Source organism: Saccostrea cucullata, unplaced genomic scaffold (genome assembly GCF_032062105.1).
Source record: "Saccostrea cucullata isolate Sc308-1 unplaced genomic scaffold, CSIRO_AGI_Scuc_v1 ctg319, whole genome shotgun sequence".
NCBI classification, from domain to species: Eukaryota; Metazoa; Mollusca; class Bivalvia; order Ostreida; family Ostreidae; genus Saccostrea; species Saccostrea cuccullata.
The window spans coordinates 569,469-592,687 of record NW_026920610.1 but is presented as its reverse complement, the minus strand read 5'-3'; the positions used below and the strand labels follow the sequence as shown (position 1 = coordinate 592,687).

At 35.5% G+C, this 23,219-nt stretch overlaps 1 protein-coding gene across 1 annotated transcript in view; it reads left to right on the top strand.

Annotated features, from left to right (window-relative positions):
* Nucleotides 1-20,319, top strand: part of LOC134254078 (calmodulin-binding transcription activator 1-like) — a 43,853-nt gene extending 23,534 nt beyond the window's left edge. Inside the window, exons 5-21 of the mRNA XM_062736643.1 lie at nucleotides 8,527-8,598; nucleotides 9,639-9,780; nucleotides 9,937-9,974; nucleotides 10,271-11,362; nucleotides 11,445-11,571; nucleotides 11,683-11,814; nucleotides 12,030-12,130; nucleotides 12,488-12,675; nucleotides 13,098-13,173; nucleotides 13,328-14,000; nucleotides 14,135-14,242; nucleotides 15,905-16,145; nucleotides 16,546-16,727; nucleotides 16,905-17,053; nucleotides 17,625-17,818; nucleotides 18,005-18,085; nucleotides 20,102-20,319. Coding sequence (XP_062592627.1) covers nucleotides 8,527-8,598; nucleotides 9,639-9,780; nucleotides 9,937-9,974; nucleotides 10,271-11,362; nucleotides 11,445-11,571; nucleotides 11,683-11,814; nucleotides 12,030-12,130; nucleotides 12,488-12,675; nucleotides 13,098-13,173; nucleotides 13,328-14,000; nucleotides 14,135-14,242; nucleotides 15,905-16,145; nucleotides 16,546-16,727; nucleotides 16,905-17,053; nucleotides 17,625-17,818; nucleotides 18,005-18,085; nucleotides 20,102-20,222 — 3,717 coding nt within the window. The 3' untranslated portion in view covers nucleotides 20,223-20,319. The remainder of the gene's footprint in view (nucleotides 1-8,526; nucleotides 8,599-9,638; nucleotides 9,781-9,936; nucleotides 9,975-10,270; nucleotides 11,363-11,444; nucleotides 11,572-11,682; nucleotides 11,815-12,029; nucleotides 12,131-12,487; nucleotides 12,676-13,097; nucleotides 13,174-13,327; nucleotides 14,001-14,134; nucleotides 14,243-15,904; nucleotides 16,146-16,545; nucleotides 16,728-16,904; nucleotides 17,054-17,624; nucleotides 17,819-18,004; nucleotides 18,086-20,101) is intronic.
* The last annotated feature ends 2,900 nt before the right edge of the window (nucleotides 20,320-23,219 follow it).

Sequence of the window (23,219 nt, the reverse complement as noted above, 5' to 3'; positions counted from 1 at the left end):
AACTCGAAAATACCATGAGAATTATTCTTACTTATGGGTGTAATAAAGATACACATTTATTGTGTTCTAATAATGTAATAAAAAATATTTAGGTCCTAAGTCAGTTCTGTGGTAGACATTGGAAGGTACACATGTTTTACAAGTTTTGCTGATTCAGCATTTTTCGTGATTTTGGCAATATTCAAGGCCAAATTTTAAAAATGGCCAGATTAATACAATTGTTGCATGTATCTCACATAAAAGCAGAGGTATTTCTCTTTCAGAATTTGAAGTCAAATCCATGGGCTCTTTTGAAAATCAAATCTGTTGCCTAGCAACAAAAATGGGCTTTTTGATGCATAAAATGATAAAAAATGTAAAAAGTTTACGGAAAAATCAAATGAACGGTTATTTATGATAAATAAGATACAAATTTTAAAATACTATACTTAAATTGGGTCTCCCTAGCACATCATTGAATATTGCATAATTCTTTATCTCCATAGCAACGGCAGGTTCTCCATAGCAACAAGGCAAAGAAAGGTAGTTTTGGCGTGTATTCGTTTAATCTTATTTAGGCTTATTCAAATTAAGTCAGAAAAATGTGATTGAGCAAAACTGACAATGAACTGTTGGTCAATCTTAATTTTTCCGTCTTTAATCAACACATGGCAACGATTCCCAGTGCATGGCAACCAATGTACCCTATGCCTCCTGTAAAGAGATTTGACTTATGGATCAGTGTTCGTCATAGAAATGAAAATTAAATTCATGTGTTGATGATTGTATTTGTGTAGAGTGCTAAAAAAATATATGAAATGTTCAATCAATTGTTACCATGGCAACAACTACATGTGAGTGAATTTAAAATGGGGCGAGTTAAAAAAACACAGTACATTTTTAAATTCTTAAACAGAACTGTGACTGGGCGAATTTAAAATGGGGCAAAATTTCCTGTATGTGTGAAACGGGCAAAAATCATATGATGCCATATTAAGGATGTTTTCCATAGATAATGTTTTTATGTAACTTGTACGATATTGTGGATTAGATTCAAGACACTCATGGTGCATGGTTTCAATGGCTGCATTTTATTTCCGGAACTGTTTTCATTTCCGATATTTTAAAGTTTTCATCTCTGACATTTTTCAAGCAGTACTTTTATCCAATGAAAGTAGCTAGGATTTAAGACTTAACTCGTGAAAAATATTACAGTATAAATCATAAATAAATTATTGAAATCCAAAATAATGAGTTTTGCAACTGACTTTGGGTTATGTATTAAACCAAAGCCCTTGACATGGAAGGGGGGGGGGGGGGGGGGGTAAGTTCGATATTTAGTACCACTCTTTTTCCAAACAGCACCACTTTGAATTCCTAATTTTAAAACTATTCAGCAATGTGTGTGGAAAGTAGGGGGCTTAAACCTACGCAGCAATGTTCAATGTCTATACTAGGAAAAGACTAAGCCCTAGCCCCTCCCCCCCCCCCCCCCCCCCCCCCCGGTTCCGACGCCTATGTAGTTTCGTAACTTTATAACCATAGACAGAGTAGGGGAATAAAAAAAAATGTTAACTATATAATCATTTAAGCCCCGTCCTAACACCAGAACCCCTGTCCAAAGGCCATGAAATTCACTACTGTAGAACAGGAATTCTTTCTCATCGTAACTATGTACCCAGGAGAAGAGGAGAAGATTTTCAAAGAAATAATTTCACTATATAATCTATTTAGCCCAGCCCTAGCATACAGAACCCCTGACCCTGGGGCAAAGAATTTTACTATTTTGGTACAGTGTAGAAGATTCAATGCTTATTACAATCATTCCAACAGTTTCACTGCTTGATGTCTAGATCGAAGTTAAGAAGATTTTTAAAGACTGCATTAATTTTAGTGGTTTTGGTCCCACCCCTCAGGGAACCTGAAATTCACAATGTTGTGTTCCTCTTTTACCCAAAGATGGGTTTTTACAAATTTGGTTGAAATTGGTTCAGTGATTCCAGAGAAGAAGCTAAAAATGTTCAAATGTTTACGACCGCCGAATGACATACGACGACGAACGAACAGAGATAGCAATATGTCACCTGAAAGACTCAGGTGACATATGAAATTCTCAGAGGCACATCTCCCTTTAAAATTGCAGTTTTAAGTTTGAACTCAGATGTGCAACAATGGAAATTAAAAGGCATACAGAAACCACTTCTGGTAAATACAGACCCTTAGTAAGCAATTTCGGGGGTGGGAGTGGGGGGTGGGGTGGGGGTTACAACCATATATTTTCAGTTTGCGCACTATCAACAACCGAAAATGCCTTGGCAAACAAACCAAAAAATAGAAGATCGTCAGATATCATTATTATTGAGGGGGCACATGTATATTGTAGTGAAGTTTTCAATAGTGTTCTATAGCTAAGTATCGGCATAATAGCCACCCCCCTCTTCTTACACAGCCAAAGGAAAAAACAATCATCTCAAAAGACAGTAGAATGTTTTTAAATTGAAGACATCACAATTACGCCTGTACATGTAGCACAGGGAAAGATATTAATATACTTAGTAAGTATTATTGCTACTTGTATAAGTATGTATTGAATTATAAATATGTTTTCCATTTTTCAAAAGATAGATATCCATAAGCTTGTACCTTTAACTTGTTGTTGGGAAGCTGACACTTATTCAGTTTACAAGAATCTGTAGCTCTGGAGCTTCAAACGCAATTACCCAGAGAACAGGCCCAAGCAACATGTATCAAAGTAGTGGGAGCAATCTCCAACATCGCTCACCTGAGCACATGGGCTAGGTAAAAATAAATCAGCTCAGCACTCAAAAGTTTACTTGAGGAAGGGAAGGGGATGGACTTGAATTTTATACTTCTTACCACCATATCAATATAAATTAATGGTATCAATGTAAAAACTTTGGGCCAGGAAAGATGAAACTTATGTAGAAGCATCCTCAGGTAGTGTACATTCAAGTTTATTCAAGTCCTGACCCCCGGTTGTAGGGTGGGGCCACAATGGACGACCAACGTCTTACATAGGAATATAAAGAAACAAGAGGCCCAAGGGCCTTGAATCGCTCTTCTGATAAATTGTACAACCTATCACTTCTATTTGAAGCCTCTAAAAAGTAGGTCACTGTGACCTAATTTTTAGTAGGCGATTTTCGAAAGCCCAAAATACATCAACTGACAAAATTTGATGATTCTCAGCCAATATGTATCTGAGATATTCAAAAGTAGGTCACCATGACCTACTTTTTGGTTGACATTCTCTGAAAACCCAAGATGCATCAACTGACAAAGTTTGATGATTCTAAGCCAATAAGTACCAGAGATCCTTAAATAAAGCCATAAAATGTCAAAAGTAGGTCACCGTGACCTACTTTTTGGTCGTCACCCTCCAAAAACCCAAGATGCATCAACACACAAAGTTTGATGATTCTAAGCTTATAAATACCTAAGATACTTAAATAAAGCTATAAAATGTCAAAAGTAGGTCACCATGACCTACTTTTTGGTCGTCACTCTCCAAAAACCCAAGATGCATCAACTCACAAAGTTTGATGATTCTAAGCTTATAAATACCGAAGATACTTAAATAAAGCCATAAAATGTCAAAAGTAGGTCACCGTGACCTAAATTTTAGTCAACATTTTTCAAAGTCCCAAGATGCATCTGCTGACCAAGTTTGATGATCGTAGGTTTGAAGGTAATCAAAATAAGCCTTTTAAACAATATGAAAACATATGCCTGCAAAATTCAAAAAGTAGGTCACAGTGACCTACTTTTTCATAAATATGTTTTAAGGTCCCAAGATGCAGTAATTTACAAGATTTGATGATTCTAACCCTCTCAGTGTCTGCAATAATGGGATTAAATGTTTTAAAAAGGATAAGTCATTAAGTTCAAAAAGTAGGTCAAGGTGACCTACTTTTAAGTTGACGTTGTTCAAGGACCAAAGATGCATCAACTAACAAAGTTTGATGATCATAGGCCTTAAAGTGTCCAAAATATGCCTTCAAATCAATTTGAAAACAAATGCCCGCAAAATTAAAAAAGTAGGTCACTGTGACCTACTTTTAATTTAACATGATGTGAAGTTATTAAGATGCATCAACTTACAAGACTTGATGATCCTAGTCCTTATAGTAAGCAAAATATAAACGTTTTTATCAATTGTAAATTTAGGTCAACTTTGAAGTGACCTTGAGACCACGCCCTTTGCCCCAGGGTCATGCCTTGAACAATTTTCAATCTTCAATATATTCTGATCCTTGTGTGTAAGTTTGGTGAAAATCTGCCAGGTGGTTCTGGAGAAGAAGATTTTTTGCAACCAGTGCTTTTGGTTTTGTTTTCCTGATTATCTCCCCTTCTTTAAGGGTCCCAACCCTTATTTTAGTATAAATGGTAGCCCTTGGGCCAAGGATACCCTGTGACAAATTTGACACTGATTGGCCAAGGCGTTCTTGAGTTATGGCCCATTTTCTAAAAAGTTAACAAACACCGCACGACGCACACCGCACAAATGGCCATAGAATTAGCTCTTTGAGCCTTTGGTTCAGAAGAGCTAAAAATTTAATAACAGCAAAGCCAAGATTGGTCATGTTTATATGGAAGCATCCTCAAATAGTGTAGATTCAAGTTTGTTCAAATCATGACCCCCGGGGGTACAGCCACAATGGATGATCAAATTTTTACATATTAGGAATATATAGGGAAAATATATTTTTTTTAAATATATAAAAATCTTGATTGGTCTTGTTCAAATGTTAGCATCCTCAAGTAATTTAGATAAAGATTTGTTAAAATCATGACCCCCAGGATTGGGTGGAACCACAAAAGTACATAACTTATTTGGAATAAAGCCACAGTTAGTCAAAAAATATGTAAGCACCCTTAGTTAGTGTAGATTCAAATATGCATAGATTCAAGTTTGTTCAAATCAACCCCCCCCCCTTTTAGGATCGGGACCACTTAGGCATTTACTGAATTGATTTTTCCTAGCCACAGTGCTAAGGTGAGCGATGTGACCCATGAGCCCTGTGTTACATGCATGAGTTCGATGTCAGTTGCTTTGTTTTTGATGCATAATATTTCCATTTTAAGATATGAATTAACCGGATACATGAAGATGACCCTCTGACCATCGTTTGCATAATTTTTGAAATATGTTTGCACTACATTAATGCAAATCTCACCAAACAACATACAAAAATAAAGTTTCTACTTGTGTGACTAGCCATGTTTTATTAAATTCATTTGTATTTGTTTGATCTAGCTTCGGACATCTTGCAATATTTCTTTCAAATGGTGTAAACTTCAATTTTACGTAAATAACCGTTACTGACTGCGATGCGACTTTTCTTATTGTTGTCCCCAGCTTTCGCGAAAGCGACGGGACATTAAATCTCATTCATCTGTCCGTCTGTCCGTCACAAAAACTTTAACCTTGCCCATAACTTTTGATTTAGTGGAGCTATGACTTTCATATTTCACATGTGTATTCCTTGTGACAAGACCTTTCTTTGGGTACCACCAAATTTAACCTTTTGACCTTGACCTTGTACTTTGACCCTCTTTTACACAAAAATTCCAAAGTTTTACTTTAGCCTTAACTTTTGAATGGAAGGTACAAGGACTTTCATATTTCAAATATGTATTGTTTGTGGCAAGACCTTTCATTAGATACCAACAACCTTGACCTTTTGACCTTGACCTTGGAGATGTACGTTTTTATGGAAAAACATTAACCTTGACCAAAACTTTTGAACGGTGAGGGCTAGGGCTTTCGTACTTCACATATGTAATCCTTTTGAGAAGATCTTTCATTGGATACCAACAATTTTTACCCTTTGACCTTGACATTGGAGTTTTAACTACTTTTTTAAAAAAAATTAACTTTGGTCACAACTTTTGAACGATAGATACTAAGACTTTTATATTTCACATATGTATTCTTTGTGGCAAGTCCTTTCATTGAATATCAACAACTTTGACCTTCACCTTAAGGATTTACGTACTTATGAAAAAACTTTAACCTTGACCACAACTTTTGAACGGTAAGGGCTAGAGCTTTCATTCTTTACATGTGTAATCCTTGTGAGGAAACCATTCATCAACAACTTTGACCCTTTGATCTTGACTTTGGAGTTGTCCTACTTTTAAAAAACGTTAACTTTGGCCATAACTTTTTAACAGTCAGGATTAGGGTTTCATCCTTCGAAAAAATCAACTTCAATGATAATTTCTAAATAAATGACATATGATAGGATGTTCATATTAGACACAATATGTCATAAAAAATAACATCTCATCAACAAAGACACCGAAAGCGGGGGACCACAATTCTTTGAATTTGCTTGTTTAGATTTATTTTAATGTGCCGCGTCGCCCTCATGGAACAGTGGTTAGAGCGTCTTCTCTAGAGTCACGAAGGAAAGAGCTGATCCTTCCTTCGCGGGTTCGAATCCCACTGTGGGACGCAGTAGGTGCTACCTTTGAGCTACCGCGAACGGTTCTTTTTGTTTGGAAAAAACACTCTCCAATCTATGACAAGTATCAATAGAATAATTAAAACCTGATCTTCATATTCAATTTGAAATATCATTTGAAATGTTTCCATAGTGACGTTATTCATTCTGTTGAACAATATTTAATAACTTGATACAACATTTTAAAGTCTTACCGACCTATCACCATGCAATTATCAGCATATTACTTGAATATCCAATTCCATGACAAACAATACACTCCCAAAGTCAAATCTGTTTTACAGGAGACTTAGGAACTTTGGTTGTCATGTACACGGAATCCTTGCCATATGGGTTGATTAAGTACCAAAAAAAAATAACAGTAATAAAACCAACAGTTCATTGTCAATTTTGCTCAATCACATTTTTCTGACTAAATTTGAATAAGCTTGAATAAGTTTAAACTAATACACGCCAAAACTACATTTCTTTGCCTTGTTGCTATGGAGAACCTGCCGTTGCTATGGAGATAAAAAATTAAGATTTACCAACAGTTCATTGTCAGTTTTGCTCAATCACATTTTTCTGACTTAATTTGAATAAGCCTAAATAAGATTAAACGAATACACGCCAAAACTACCTTTCTTTGCCTTGTTGCTATGGAGAACCTGCCGTTGCTATGGAGATAAAGAATTATGCAATATCAATGATGTGCTAGGGAGACCCAATTTAAGTATAGTATTTTAAAATTTGTATCTTATTTATCATAAATAACCGTTCATTTGATTTTTCCGTAAACTTTTTACATTTTTTATCATTTTATGCATCAAAAAGCCCATTTTTGTTGCTAGGCAACAGATTCGATTTTCAAAAGAGCCCATGGATTTGACTTCAAATTCTGAAAGAGAAATACCTCTGCTTTTATGTGAGATACATGCAACAATTGTATTAATCTGGCCATTTTTAAAATTTGGCCTTGAATATTGCCAAAATCACGAAAAATGCTGAATCAGCAAAACTTGTAAAACATGTGTACCTTCCAATAACTACCACAGAACTGACTTAGGACCTTAATATTTTTTATTACATTATTAGAACACAATAAATGTGTATCTTTATTACACCCATAAGTAAGAATAATTCTCATGGTATTTTCGAGTTATTTTAAGCCTCAAAGATAGGTGATTTTTTGTCCTTCAACACTGAAAAATCCGCCGGTTGCTAAGGAAATTTCTTTGGCCGGGTTTCCATGGTTACCATGACTCAAAACATTTTTCCTTTTACATACATTGTTCATACTTCAAAGTAAATCTATGAGTGAAAAATCATCAAATTCTGAGAACCCTCATATATCACCCTTTGTCTGATTTTTATGTGGACTGGTACTTAAAAACAGCTGAATAACATGCTGTCTTGTCAAATAAATAATGTAATGCAATATGGAAAAACTGTCTATATCATGCAGGAATAAATCATACATTATCTAACAAATATACCACATACATAGTGCATCTACTTTTTTGATTATATTTTAGCGTTGTTTGCTTTCATACACCCTATCCCTCTCCACTTCTGGATTGGGGGGGGGAGTGTTGAATCTTTTGTCTGTCTATGAGTTAATTCTTTCTATTAGACACAAGGATATAGCTTTGTGATGGAGAAATACTGCTTGACAGTAAACATAAATTTAGATCTGTAATTGTTAAAACTGGAATCCACTAAGGCTTGTTTATGATTATATGGTGTTATGACATTTAGTTAAGGTCTCTGCAGAAGTTCAAGGTCACAATGATTGACAAGATTCCTGTCAGGACTTTATAAAATGAACTTTCTCTTTGACATGTGATTGATTTTGATGGTATTAAATGTATTGACCATTTGTACAGGAAGGTAATTTGAATGAAATCAAGGTCTTGAAGTTTCTTTGTAAGTGTATTTTTATTTGTTTCAGATGCAAAATAATGTTGCACAGAACCAGTACAAGTGCTTGTTTTATTGTGTGTCATAAACCTGTATGTAATAATCTGATGCTGACTCAGCGACTGAGAGAGCTATATGTTGTGTTGTATATTTGTAGTGTATCTACGGTTCTTATGTCCACTCTGATATCCTACCGACATTCCATCGGCGCTGCTACTGGCTGCTACAGGTGAGTACTAGTTTACCCTCTCACACTGAATGACTGCAGTCTACAGAATTACAGGGTAACATGTGTTTGGTGCAGGTTTTGCCATATCTCTTTCTTGGAAATCGATGCCTTCTTAGCTGTATACAAAGTTTGTATTCAAGTTGTCAACAGTATGTATGTTTATCTCGGCAACAATGTAGAATTATGTTGTTTTTAAGACATGAATTGAAGCCTCTCCCTTTAAACTCAGACATTAGCAATCTTGTAATCATCCTTAGTGCTACATTATTGCAGATAAAACGAACTATTAAATTAATTTCTCCAAAAAACAAGATCTTTACTTTTTTATGTGTGTCGTGCACTTATATAATTTAGTGTAAAAGAATTTATGAAGAAAAAATACAGAAATTATCTGTTAAGTGCTAAAACCTTGAATATAAAAATGAATGTAATTATTTGTAGTGAGAGGTACTGTTATTGTTAGAAAATATTTTCAACCAAACCATGTCTTTGGATGAAGGAAGAGAAAGACTCAACTTTGATAAAAGCCCAAATGACATGGCAATTCATTTTCAATTATAATCTCCATATGAGTGAAAAATTCTCGAGAGGGACGTTAAACAATATGCAATATAAATCCATTATAATCAGGCAATATCCATGATAATCATATGACTGTTGCATGTTTGAAGCTCTAATTTCAAAGTTGAGTTAGTCGCTGTTTATGACAAAGTCTGATTCTAGGTGATAACCCAGGGTCAAGCTTACTTGGTAATTAAGAGAGGCCTTTTATAATCTTAAGAAGGCATAAAGCATCAATATTCTTAGTTTATACTTATATGTGTTGACTGTAGTCAGACCTTGTTATCTCAGAACTGGATGGGACTGAGATATGTGTGAATTTAGATATTTAGGGTAAATACTTTTAAAAATCCAAATCCAGATCACCTCAATTGATGTTTTGTGAAGTATCAGTGTTTGAGATACTGAAGAGATCGAAACTGATTTTTTAAATACAGAAAATTACAAAAATGACTCAATAAAGTGCTATTCTTTGACAGAACCCTGATATTGTCCTGGTTCATTACCTGAACATCCCCTACCAAGACAATACAAAGGTGAAGATCCCCGTTGTACCACAGTACACACTGGAGAAAAAAGAGTGGACCAAAGAAGAACTGGTAGATCAGCTCAGACCAATGTGTGAGTAAGGGGGAAAAGGGGGATAGTTTGGCTTATTCAGTAGACTGTCCATATCAAACGGCTTTTCACTAAGTTCAAAATTGAATGAAATTTCTTGGAGAAAAAATTAAGAGACAGTTAAGTTTTTTTAATCTTTACTTCATGCAATGATTTTAGTTTCCACTGGCCAGCCAGGAGAAGAATCGGAACAGATGGTAAGATTTATTTTTTCACATTGTAAACAGAAAGTTGCTGTATATTTACATAAAGTGAATGGATTTACATAATTTTTAATCTAACTTTTATGCATCCCTACAATCCAATTCCTCTGATAGAGGTACATGTGTATTAGAATAATGACAACTATCAGTGTTACCGTTATTTCAGACGCATCGGTAAATATTTATAGAAATGCAATTATTGTAGAATCCATAATTTTCCAATGTTGATTATTTCTCAGGTGAAATAGCTTTGAACAGATAGATGAAATAAAGATCAATTTTGGTTTCAGATTGATGAGACAGTGGAGGCTCTGGTCAAACATTTGATTGAATACCACGAGAATGCTAACAAGTTTGTGAAAGATAAAACCTCATTGGCAGCTGGTGATAAAACCCCCAGGGAGACACCTGTCAATGTTAATAAAGGTCTCCGCCCACATCAATACCAGAAGAAGCAAACAGGGAGTCCAAGTGGGGGGAGTTCTCATGTTATACACCATAAACCTGAGGTGGCACATGTTCCATATTTGTTGAATGTTGGGGGAAACCTGCATGTACCGGGAAGTAGTTATCTGCTTGTAAATGGACATGGGGGGTCAGAGAGTGGACACTCTACCCCAGGGCTTGTAATGCCTGAGGGTGGGGGGTTACAAGTGACAAGGCCTGATGGCAGTACGATGGTTTCCTGTCCGGGTGTGTCAGGGGCCTCTGTTCAGAATGAGGCCCCTCAACTAGACTATCAAAGTGTTCAGGGCTTACACAGTGCTTGTTCTCTTACAGATATATGTGATAACAATAGTAAACTAGTCAGCTCAATAGAGCAATCTCTCTTAAACTCAAGTAAACGAGAAGACCTTGCACCAATGCAGTTATCTTCAGAAAGCTGCTCTCCTATGATTGGGAGCACTAGCATTAACAAACCTGAAATGAACCTAGTCCCATATCTTAAATCAGTAACCGCCGAGGATGTTCAGCATGTTATCAGATCTCATTCTGAACAGAACAAGGAGAAATCCAAAGGGGTTCCAAATGAGCTAGAACATGACCCCCTGAGTGCTAGCTTTGGTTCCTCAGACTTTGACAATCTTGACCTTGAGCTCCATGACATTGAGAAGTTGTGCAGCTTTCTAGAGACCCCAGAGGATCCTTCATCTCAGGGTATGGTGGGATCTATTCCTGTATCTGAGTGTGACAATAAAATCAACACAAGCTTAGGACAAATGACAGACTTCAGGCCTCCTGGCAAATCTGTGTCTAACTGTGTACAGTGTCAGGAGAAATCCAAACAATTGTTAGTAGACCAGAAGATCAGTCATAGAAAGCCGAGCGGACGTGGTCTAGTGGACATTTTGGACTACTCACCCGAGTTCAGTTACACAGAGGTACTTGACACTCTATAGTTACAGATTTTATCTTAATGTATGAACTTTTTAAATTACTTTCTGTTTCATTGTTCTATTACAGGGTGGGTCTAAGTTGTTATTAATTGGTCCCTGGACAAAAGTTTCTTCCACATATACCTGTGTGATAGACAATGAACCGGTACAAACAACACTCTTACAGCCAGGTGTTCTCAGGTGTTACACACCAGGTAATTTACACTAACGTAACACTAACATAATCAAAAGCCAGGAAAAACTTGTCTATTTCTAATATGTTTATTCTGGCATGCAAGAAAGTTTAAAATGAATTTTTTTAACAGCTCATGATAAGGGTTGTGTTCCTGTGTACGTCAGCTGTGATGGTAAGACACTGTCTCGACCTGTTCCATTCCTGTACAAAGAAAACCCAGAACACAAGCCTTGCTCCCGATTCTCCTGGTTCTCTGTGGAAGGTAGCTAACTAAGTACTCTTCAACCTGTTCATCTCAGAGCCTTTTATTTCCCCAGTTCATCTAATGAAAACTCAGAGAAGAATTTAACATAAAAGTTTAAAATAAGTCAAATAATTGTGTGAATGTCATTTCAGAATTTTTTTTTTTTCTTGTTTACAAAATTAGAAGTTCCAAAGCCACATTGGTATTCAGAATATGAATGATTTATCTTGCAGAAAAAGAGCTGAAGACCTTATTGGTGGAGCGACTTGTACAGTTGGAGAAGCGTTTGACTCAGTCTCACTACAGAAATGGACCTGTGCCCTCTCTCCAACAGGTAATGACCTTGTCACAGACACTACATAGGGATACAACTTTCCCTTCTTAAAATAATGTGGAATCATCATTGTTTATGAGGAATGACGTTTGTGGATTTTATGAATTACTTTTACCCACGAATTAACGTCCTCACAAACTTTTTTTCATTGTAGACATACCGATTCTTTGAATCTACCTTATGAGGCTTATCTCTTCAAATTTAATTAGAAGGTCATAACAGTCTCCCTACAAAGTTGAAACTGTATTTGGAAATGACCCAATAGGGGCATATTACAGGAGGGTATAGTCTCCTCCTTTAGTAGGTGATGAAGTTATATTTTGCTCAGGTTTTAGTGGAAGTGTTCATACTTTGTAGGCTAGTGAAGACTTGGTGGAGAGCTCTGATTTGGAAGGAAAGCTACTCTGGTATATCAAAATGTTTTCTTCTGGGACCTGGAGTGATACAGAGAGCTTCCCACAGTGCAGTAAATACGGAATGACCTTACTGCACCTAACAGCAGCATTAGGGTTCTCCAGAGTGATCCAGTCCTTACTGCAGTGGAGGTAGAGCATCAGATTTCTCCCTGTTAGAGAAAAATATATGATCATGTTTATATCTTATTTATAGGAAGTTATAGGAAATATAAAACCTTAATGCACTAGTTAAATCCAAACACTGTAATTAGTGTCTGTATAGAAAGAATGTTACGATCTTTCAACATGTTCATACAGTTGTAATTATGAAACACAATATTTTAAAAGGTATCATAAATCATTGCGCAAAACTAATAATATAAGCATTTTTCCACAATATTTTAAATAGGTCTGATAGTTTCCCACCCAAAATATATGTGCTAGCAATTTATATATATATATATATATATATATATATATATATATATATATATATATATATATATATATATATATATATATATATATATATATATATATATATATATATATATATAATCTTTTGTTAACAGGACAAATAATCCATGCTGGTTCTTGGATTATGAAGTTGATGCTAATTGCTTGGATGAAAATTCTTGCACTGCACTAGTAAGTTTTGTCAATTAGGTGTTGTTAATGTATGTTTACATATATAAAATAAATGATCAAGAGTATTTTTAATGGAAACCCTGAACATTTGGATTAAAAAATTTGATACATGGATGTATATATAATTGACTTATCCTCTTCGCTTTCTCTACAGATGTGGGCTTGTGCTAAGGGCCACCAACAGGCAGCTATTGTTTTGTACCAGTGGAATTCTGACACACTCAAGGTGTCCACCAAGGATGGCTTTACCGCTCTCAACTTCGCTCAAATGTTTGGCCATCACCAGATCTACGGTCTCCTACACAAATACCAGACTGTTCTTATAAGCCCTTCCCAAACTGCTGGTTCAGTTGACACTGCATTCCCGTTATGCCCTCAGTCCAACCAGAATGTCTTCAAGCAGCCCCATCCCAACGGCATGACCTCTTTACACATACAGATACCAAATCCACCCCAGCAACAAGGCTTCCTGATCCGCCGACAGAGTGAACAAGATCTGAGGGGGAAAGCCACACGTAAGAAGCTTAGCAAGAGAGCTTCAGTGGATCTACCAGCCAACTCTGATGAAGGAAGAGCAACCAGGGCTGGTTCATATGAATACCCAATCAGAGAAACAAATTCTGAGCCATACTTACCCATGGCAACAGATCACCCAATGACCAGGGGAGATAACCCAATGCTGTCAGATAACAATAGAGATATTATGTCCCCTGATCTGATGGTGAACTCTGAAATTGACCAATTAAAGCGGGTGAATCTGGATAACATGGACCCAAGTTCAGCATCCATAATACAGACAACCTTAGGCTACACAAAAATGGATACAGGTAGAGTATTTCCTTAAAAAAAATTTAACTCACAATTTTTCTTCAAAGTCATACCACTTGATTGGTCAACTTTGATGTTTCTTACAATCCATTTCTGAAGAACTTCAATTTCAGAATTTTTTTTCTATTTCAAGATGAGGTTGAGTCCAGCACTAATGGAAGTCCCATTATAGACGTGGAGAGAGTGTCATCTGATGAGGAATCGTACTACCAGCAAACTCGCTCCAAGTCACAGTCAATAAGTAAGTTATATCACTTGGGTCAAGTCACAGTCAATTAGGAAAAAATATCACTTGGGTCAAGTGTATAAATAATTGTATTATTAAGGAATCACTGTTTAGTCAGTAGAGTATGCCAGGGCATCAACAATAGCTGGAAACATGGGATAATTTGCATAACTTTACTCATTAGACAGTGATTCCTTATATTTCAATTTCATTGTGAAACAAGATTGTAAATTTAGAAATCTAAAAATGTAGACTGATAGATTTAAATTACACAAGGCCTCGCATGTCAAATTTAATAGTCAAGTCCGTTGACCTCAAATACAAAGTTGCAAGAGATTTACATGCAAATTAAGCTTCCTTAGTGTCAGGAACAAAGACAGACACACAAGATTTACATGCATATTAGCCTCCTTAGCTCCTGACCTAGATCACTTGGTGAAATTTACATTCTGTTAGGATGATAAAACCAGAAGTCTCTGTCGAGACTGAAGCTCTACTGGTTTGTACTTATAGCAAAGGAAGAGAAAAGTACTTAAGCAGTTGGAAATTGAAACTTTTCAACAGCAATAAATAGAATAATGATCCTTGATTAAGTCTCTATATGTTCTTAGTGCAGTCTACTTGCATGCCACATCTATATTATAATCAGACTAAAATTGTATTTGGAGTAGCATTTTGAAAGAATTTCACAGAAATTTCTATTTTTAGTAACCATGGCAACACCGTTCATCGAAATCAAAAACCGATATACAGAATTATGTATCTTATTGTAGATTACTTGTGTGCCAAGTTATACTGAAATCAGACTAAAACTGTAGGAGGAGTAGCATTTTGAAAGAATTTCACAGAAATTTCTATTTTTAGTAACCACGGCAACACCGTTCATCGAAATCAAAAACCGATATACAGAATTGTGTATCTTAGTGTAGTCTACTTGTGTGCCAAGTTATATTGAAATCAGACTAAAACTGTAGGAGGAGTAGCATTTTGAAAGAATTTCACAGAAATTTCTATTTTTAGTAACCACAGCAACACCGTTCATCAAAATCAAAAACCGATACAAAGAATTGTGTATCTTAGTGTAGTCTACTTGTGTGCCAAGTTATATTGAAATCAGACTAAAACTGTAGGAGGAGTAGCATTTTGAAAGAATTTCACAGAAATTTCTATTTTTAGTAACCACGGCAACACCGTTCATCGAAATCAAAAACCGATACACAGAATTATGTATCTTAGTGTAGTCTACTTGTGTGCCAAGTTATATTGAAATCAGACTAAAACTGTAGGAGGAGTAGCATTTTGAAAGAATTTCACAGAAATTTCTATTTTTAGTAACCACGGCAACACCGTTCATCGAAATCAAAAACCGATTCACAGAATTATGTATCTTAGTGTAGTCTACTTGTGTGCCAAGTTATATTGAAATCAGACCAAAACTGTAGGAGGAGTAGCATTTTGAAAAATTGTTTACAGACGGACAGACAGACAGACGAATGGACGGACGACGGACGCATTACTATCGCATAAGCTCTTCTGGTCTCTGACCAGTAGAGCTAAAAATCAACTCCACTAACTTTCAAAGAGTTATTATAGAGCAAACAAATAGAAATATGTGTATGAATATCTAATCAAGGCAATGCTAACTCATCCTGTATTGATATGTTATACTCATTCCAGGCTCAGACAATTGTGAGGATGTCAAACTCCAGATGATGACCTTGGCCAAACAGATCATCGCTGCGATGCCGGAGCGAATTAAGCTGTCTCCTAGTCGCGGGGATGAAGTGGCCCCCGAGCGGGAACGGTGTAGTTCCTACAGCTCGCTCCAGTCTCAGTCATCACCCAATACATCGTCTTACGAGGAGGACTCGGGAATCTCAACTCCAATGGGAGACACGTTCTCTTTTGATGATTACAGGCAAGTGTTTCAATTAGAGACAGGGGATTTTTTTTCATTGGATTTGTATAAGTTTTGTTAATTGAATTAACACCATATAGAACTGTAACTAATCAGCAATTTTATGTATTAAGTGTGAGTTTTATAGTAAAGGTTTTTGAATATTAACTTTTGCTATTAAGTTTGATGTTCAGAATGAAATTTATTGAGTGTTTGAAAAAAAGTGGTTTATAAAATATCAACAACAATTTTCAAATGATTTGAAGTGTATTTCTAAAAATTAGTGAGCGTGGAAAAAAATATGTTATATTAAAAAAAATAATATTATTGAGAAGTATATACATGTAAATCTGTTTCATCCTATTTTTTTTTCAAGTTTTCTCTTGAAATGACTGCTATTACATATGTTTGTAATTGACAGGTACGCTGACCTTGGGACACCTGCCTCCTCCCTCAGTCCGGACTCCACCTGTATGCCCAGCCCCTACAGTCCCTACAGCTTCACCCTAGACTCCCCACCCCCCACCACAGAAGATTTCACTGAGTACTTCAATGCTCCGACCACGTTCATGGAGAAGGACTTCTCACAGCTCACTCTCTCTGGTAAGACACCAATATTTGTATATTTGCCTCCAATAAGACTTTCTTCATTTATAATCTCATAGCTAAATTGGAATAGTATTGCTATTGATCGCAGAATTTCATTTAAAAAAACCTACAGATGATGTGATGATTTCATACAATGAAGATCTTAAAAATTATTTTTTCAAACTGTTGTAGACAAAGAGCAGAGGAAGCTGTATGAGGCAGCGAAGGTGATTCAGAAGACGTACAGACAGTACAGAGACAAGCAGCAATTACAGCAACAACAACAGAAGGAGATCGAGGCTGCCGTACTGATACAGAAGTATTACAGGAGATATAAACAGGTCAGAGTTAATGATGAATAGGTCAAGGTTAAATGTTAAAATGTCAGTACAGAGACAAGCAGCAGTTACAGCAACAACAACAGAAGGAGATAGAGGCTACTGTGCTGATACAGAAGTATTACAGGATATATAAACACGGCCAGGGTGTATGATGAATAGGTCAAGGTTAAAATGAAAGTACAGAAACAAGCAGCAGTTACAGCAACAGATAGAGATTGCCGTACTGACACAGAAGTATTACAGGAGATATAAACAGGTCAGGGTTAAAGATAAACAGGTCAGGGTTAAAATGTGAACAGAGATAAACAGTGGCTTCAACAGCAACACCACAGGGAGATAGAGGCTGTGAAATACTACAGAAAATATAAACAGGTCAGGGTTAAAAATAAACTGGTCAAGGTTAAAGAGCCCAGTCTGTGTATTACTTTGCCTTCACTTATAGACAAGAATTGTTGAGGTAATTTTTTTTTTTAGAAAAGTTACCATGTAGAGGACACATTTTGAGGAAATGTTGTTATTAGTTTTGCACTAATGAATTAAGAATGATTATTGTATCTTTCCATTTGTTTAGTATGCCTACTACAAAAAGATGAGCCAGGCAGCTGTTTTGATCCAGAGTCAGTTCAGGAGTTATTATGCCCAGAAGAGGTTCAAGAAGTCGAGGGATGCTGCAGTGGTAATTCAGAACCAGTACAGAACATATAAAGAACATGAGCGACTTAAAAAGGGAGGCAACAAGTCTGTGATAATCCAACAACGATACAGGTTAACACTTCATACATATGTATACAATGTCTCATTTTTTGCAAAATATACGAAAAGCAGATTATTTGTTATGCAGACAATATTTAATAGTGATATTATGCTATTTCTTATAAATTTTGGCAGTAAACATACAGGGTATCACATTTGTATAGATTTGTATGTCTCACAATGTAGTGTTTGTTGCAGGAGCCATTATAGACGTAAAAATGTGAAGGGACAGAGCGCAGAGGATCATGTGATTCCTGTGGTGCCGGACTCTGCCGAGAGGTAAACTTGACTTGATAATCAAAGTACTGAGAAAATTAAATAAGTACTAATATCCTCCAGCAATGGAAATAGCTGTATGTGTTTTCTTGCAAATACAACGTGTAATCTTGTGCATAAGCATTTATCATCAAATTGAATACAAGGCTTGAAAATTGAAATGTAGAAAAATTCATAGACACCTCTCATACTGTGAAAAAAAATACTATCTATGATATGTATTTCCACTGTTTATCCTTTCCACCTAAATATGCATTATTTACTGGCAAAATCTGGGGAAAAAATGGTCATATGTAATGTTTTAAATCTTAATGAGCCATTATGTCTTTCCAGGTAAATCAATTGTGTGTTATCGATTCACTGAAATGCAAAATTCTTTACAAAACACTGAAAATCAGGGTTTAGAATTTAATAATGAGCCTTTGACAAAGTCTCTTCATCATTAAGAGAATCATATTAAAATTGTATGAACTCTTGACCTTTAATGCACAGTAGTGAGCTGTGGAAATTTGTGCATGTTCGCAGGGTAGGTAACCAATGTTGATTGTCGTCTATTACTGTTGTTATCCATATTTGCCAAGTCTCTCATTTGATCTTGATAATATAACCTCTCCTATCTTATTTCTGTTGTCTACAATTGCAGACAAGCCTCTTTCATGGTACAGTTTGCCAAATCTTCAGCAGTAATTGTTAATCGCTAAGTTTTTACAACCTTTAATTTTTACATTGCCATAAGATAGTCCAGACCTGGGCCCGAAGGTTTCTTAGAATAAATCTTTGTTTTGCAGACTTTGAAATTCAATAAACACATTTACTAGATGATGACATAAAATGTTGTATCACTAAAGCTATCAATCCACCATAATGCCTTGGTGACAATCACTCTTGCATGTTGACATTTTCCCATTCTGTGTGTGGCATGTTGTATAGTTAATGTCATGGAAATATTCTGTTTCAGAATTGTTATGCATTAAACAAGGTATATTTTAGTGCCTATCTTTATAGCCTCAGTTTTATGCTTAACACCCATCACTGTGCACTTCATGTATAGACCTCAGGCCAAGAAAGTCTTTTAACACACTGAAGTGTGCATTCTATAGACTTAAAGCTTCAATTGTACCTTCTCTCTTTCTCTTTGAAGTGATAATATTTAACTAAATGCAAGGTTTTAGGCTTTGTAATATTTAAATTTTAAAAATATTCACATGTGCAAGCTTTTACCTATTTAATCTACTAATTTAAAAATGCAAAATATTGAAAATTTAATCCATTCTGCTACTTCTTTTCTTTTTCTATCATTATGAAAAAAGTTTATACAAAGAGTACAACAAAGAAAATGAAAGAATTGAGTTTAGATTATATTAGAGTTATACTGAGTAGAGCTTAGAGATTTTTTACCCTTTGAAAGCACTTAGCACATTTCTGTTGAGTTTCAGGAGTAAAATGATTCTCTTTTAAAGTACACAAAGATGTTATTGTAGTGCCTTTTATAGGACAGTCTACATTTATGAAATAAATAGATAAGGCCATGCAAAATTAATTACTTGGTTCTCAGGCCTTTTTTCAAGAAATATGATGAGGGAGGGAGGCATTTTTTTACATTTATTAAATAACATGATGAGGCAGCTTTTTACATTGTACAAAACCTCAAAAAATGACAGGGAGGTTATTTTATTGATTTAGCAATAAAAATGTAGAGGGCTGCAATTTTTTTTTGCCTAACATTTATATACAAATGTTACATGCTGCTAATTTTAGAAGCAGATGTTTTCTACTATTTTACCATTTTAAAATGCTAATTTTTTTTAAAATGAAATAAAACTTCCTGCTCTTGTGGATTCTAAAATACATTTTAATTAAAAAATTGAAAAAAATAAGCTTAAAAGGATACTAATATACGTTTATGTCATCTCAGTAATGATATAATGCCATATAATAATTAAATCAATTGTTTGGTTATTAATATATTTATTGTATGTTGTCTATAGAAGTATTTATACAGTTGTTATGATTTTGTAGCTCTCCTCCAGACCAAAACAACACAATATCCGACACAACAACAAAACAGCCAGACGATGAAGCGCCACCTGATGGAGGGGACGGGCAGCAAGAGAACAGCAATCAAACAAGGGACAGATAACTCATACTGACCAAGGAATCTCCTATCATCACGTCATTTACAGTTGTTCCATTATCATTGCTCTTTTCTACTATTTTAGCATTTTATTAGCTCACCTGAGCCGAAGGCTCAAGTGAGCTTTTCTGATCACATTTTGTCCGTCGTCCGTCCGTCCGTCTGTCCGTCAATTTTCGACTTCTTCTCAACCACTGGGCCAATATTGGTACAAAGCATCCTTGGGTAAAGGGGAATTTAAATTGTTAAAATGAAGGGACATATCCCCTCGCAAGGGGAGATAATCAAGAAAAGACAAAAATAGGGTGGGGTCATTAAAAAATCTTCTTCTCAGAACCACTGGGCCAGTAAAGCTGAAACTTATGTGGAAATCCTGGGGTAGTGTAGATGCTAAATTGTTCAAATCATGACCCCAGGGGGAAGGGCGGGGCCACAATGGGGAATCAAAGTTTTACATAGAAATATATAGGAAAAATCTTTGAAAATCTTCTTCTCAAGAACCACTGGGCCAGAAAAGCTGAAACTTATGTGGAAGCATCCTGGTATAGTGTAGATTCAAATTGTTCAAATCATGACCCCCGGGGGAAGGACGGGGCCACAATGGGGAATCACAGTTTTACATAGAAATATATAGGAAAAATCTTTGAAAATCTTCTTCTCAAGAACCACTGGGCCAGAAAAGCTGAAACTTATGTGGAAGCATCCTGGTATAATGTAGATTCTAAATTGTTCAAATAATGACCCCTGGGGGATGGGTGGGGCCACAATGGGGAATCAAAGTTTTATAAAGAAATATATAGGAAAAATCTTTGAAAATCTTCTTCTCAAGAACCACTGGGCCAGAAAAGCTGAAACTTATGTGGAAGCATCCTTATAATGTTGATTCTAAATTGTTCAAATCATGACCCCCAGGGAAAGGGCGGGGCCACAATTATCAAATTTTTACATAGAAATATATAGGAAAAATCTTTGAAAATTTCTTCTCAACCACTGGGCCAGAAAAGCTGAAACTTATGTGGAAGCATCCTGGTATTGTAGATTCTAAATTGTTCAAATAATGACCCCCGGGGGATGGGTGGGGCGACAATGGGGAATCAAAGTTTTATCTATATAGGAAAAATCTTTGAAAATTTTCTTCTTAAGAACCACTGGGCCAGAAAAAGTGAAGCTTATGTGGAAGCATTCTGGGGTAGTGTAAATTCTAAATTTTAGGAATCATGACCCCCGGGGGAAGGGCGGGGCCATTATAGGGAATCAAAGTTTTACATAGAAATATATAGGAAAAATCTTTGAAAATCTTCTAGCCAAAAAGCTTTTATGGAAGGATCATGTGGTAGTGTAGATTTCAAAATGTCTAAATTATGATCAGTGGGGTAGATGCATATGTTAACAAGGGTGAAATCTGGTGAAGAACAGAATGGTCAAAGCTTCTCAGGTGAGCGATGTGGCCCATGGGCCTCTTGTTTTTTTTTTTCTCTCTGTAAGAAATTCTTCCAGATACAAAAGTGTTGTATTTAAATGCTATTTTTATATAGTTCTTGATATGGTTTGTATGGAGATTATCAGTGTGTATTTCACTGGAGTTTGTCAGTGATATATGTGGACCATCTTAATAGCTTAGATGGAAATATAGTTTGAACAAGTTTTGAGTTTAAGTATAAACAAAAGAGAGTATAGCAGCTTTTTATTGCCATCTTAAGCTTGTAAGAACAATTATTTTTCTTCAATATTGTCTTTGCTTTGTACTAATTAGGCTATGTAAATTTAATTCCTTGGTTCTCAGGCCAACTTTCTCCAAAACAGATGCGGGAGGGCGGCATTTTATTTTTCATTTAAATGGCAAAAAATTAGATGAGGGAGGTATTTTTTTAATTTTTAATTTCCGAATTTTCTTAAACATAAAGATAATTTTTTAAATTACAGATATACTTTCCATTTCTGGTCAAAATTACTGCTTTATCCATTGCTTAACAACGTAAATATCGTAGGTAATGTCCTTGAATGTATTTTCAAGCGAAGGAGCCAAAATCTCATTGTAAATTGCTACCGGAAGTGATATTTGAATACTAAACTACAAAACAAATGAGGTCGGAAATTTTTTTCCCGGATTGGTCTCCGCAATATCAACTTTTTATTTTATCAAAAAAACAATAAAATCAGCAATGCGGTTACCTCAAAACAGATGCGGGCGGGCCTGAGAACCAAGATTTCAATTTTATTTGGCCTTAGTTCATAGATTTTCAAGATTCTTGAGCAAAATTCTTCAAACTATTTCCTTTTTGAAATTTTGATACTAAATAATACTTAAAAAAAATAGAAATAGTTAGATTAGGCCATAATAAAAATATTCCTAGATTCTCATCCCCGCCCGCCCCGATTTTAAACCCCCGCCTCGATTTTTTTTATTTCTTTTTTCTTCGTCTTAAATATACTACTTTCGTTTTAAATCCCGCGAATGTCAACATAATTTTGACAGCTGAAAAGATGGTAATTGCTGTAATACACGCGTATATATTTTAAACAAGGGTCATTGGTTGAAAAGATTGGTGATGATGTGAAGTAAGAGATAATGGAACCTTTACTATGACTTTTATTCATTGTAGATAAAATTACACCGATTGACTAGGTCAATAAAAAATCTGCAAAATTGAAAAAATAAAAAATATAAAATAAAAGCCTTGTTTTTAAAAAAATTCGGATGAGAATCTAGCAATTTATTTATTATGGCCTTAAGTACATGTACGTATTATTCTCCTTGTTGGTGTAGAAAATGGGGTCTTTTTTAAAATATACTTTTCACACAAGGGATATAGACTAGTTTTCAAATTTCAATCATAGAAGATAGAATTGGTGAGAGACTGAGATGCTGAAATTATTTTTATTGGTGTCTTACTTTTGTCAGTATTAAGGTTCATCCCTCCGACTTTTTTTTTTGGCCTTGAAGATTTACTGCTGTTACCTTAATTTCAGTATTCGTTTATTATTCAAATTTCTTTATCCAGT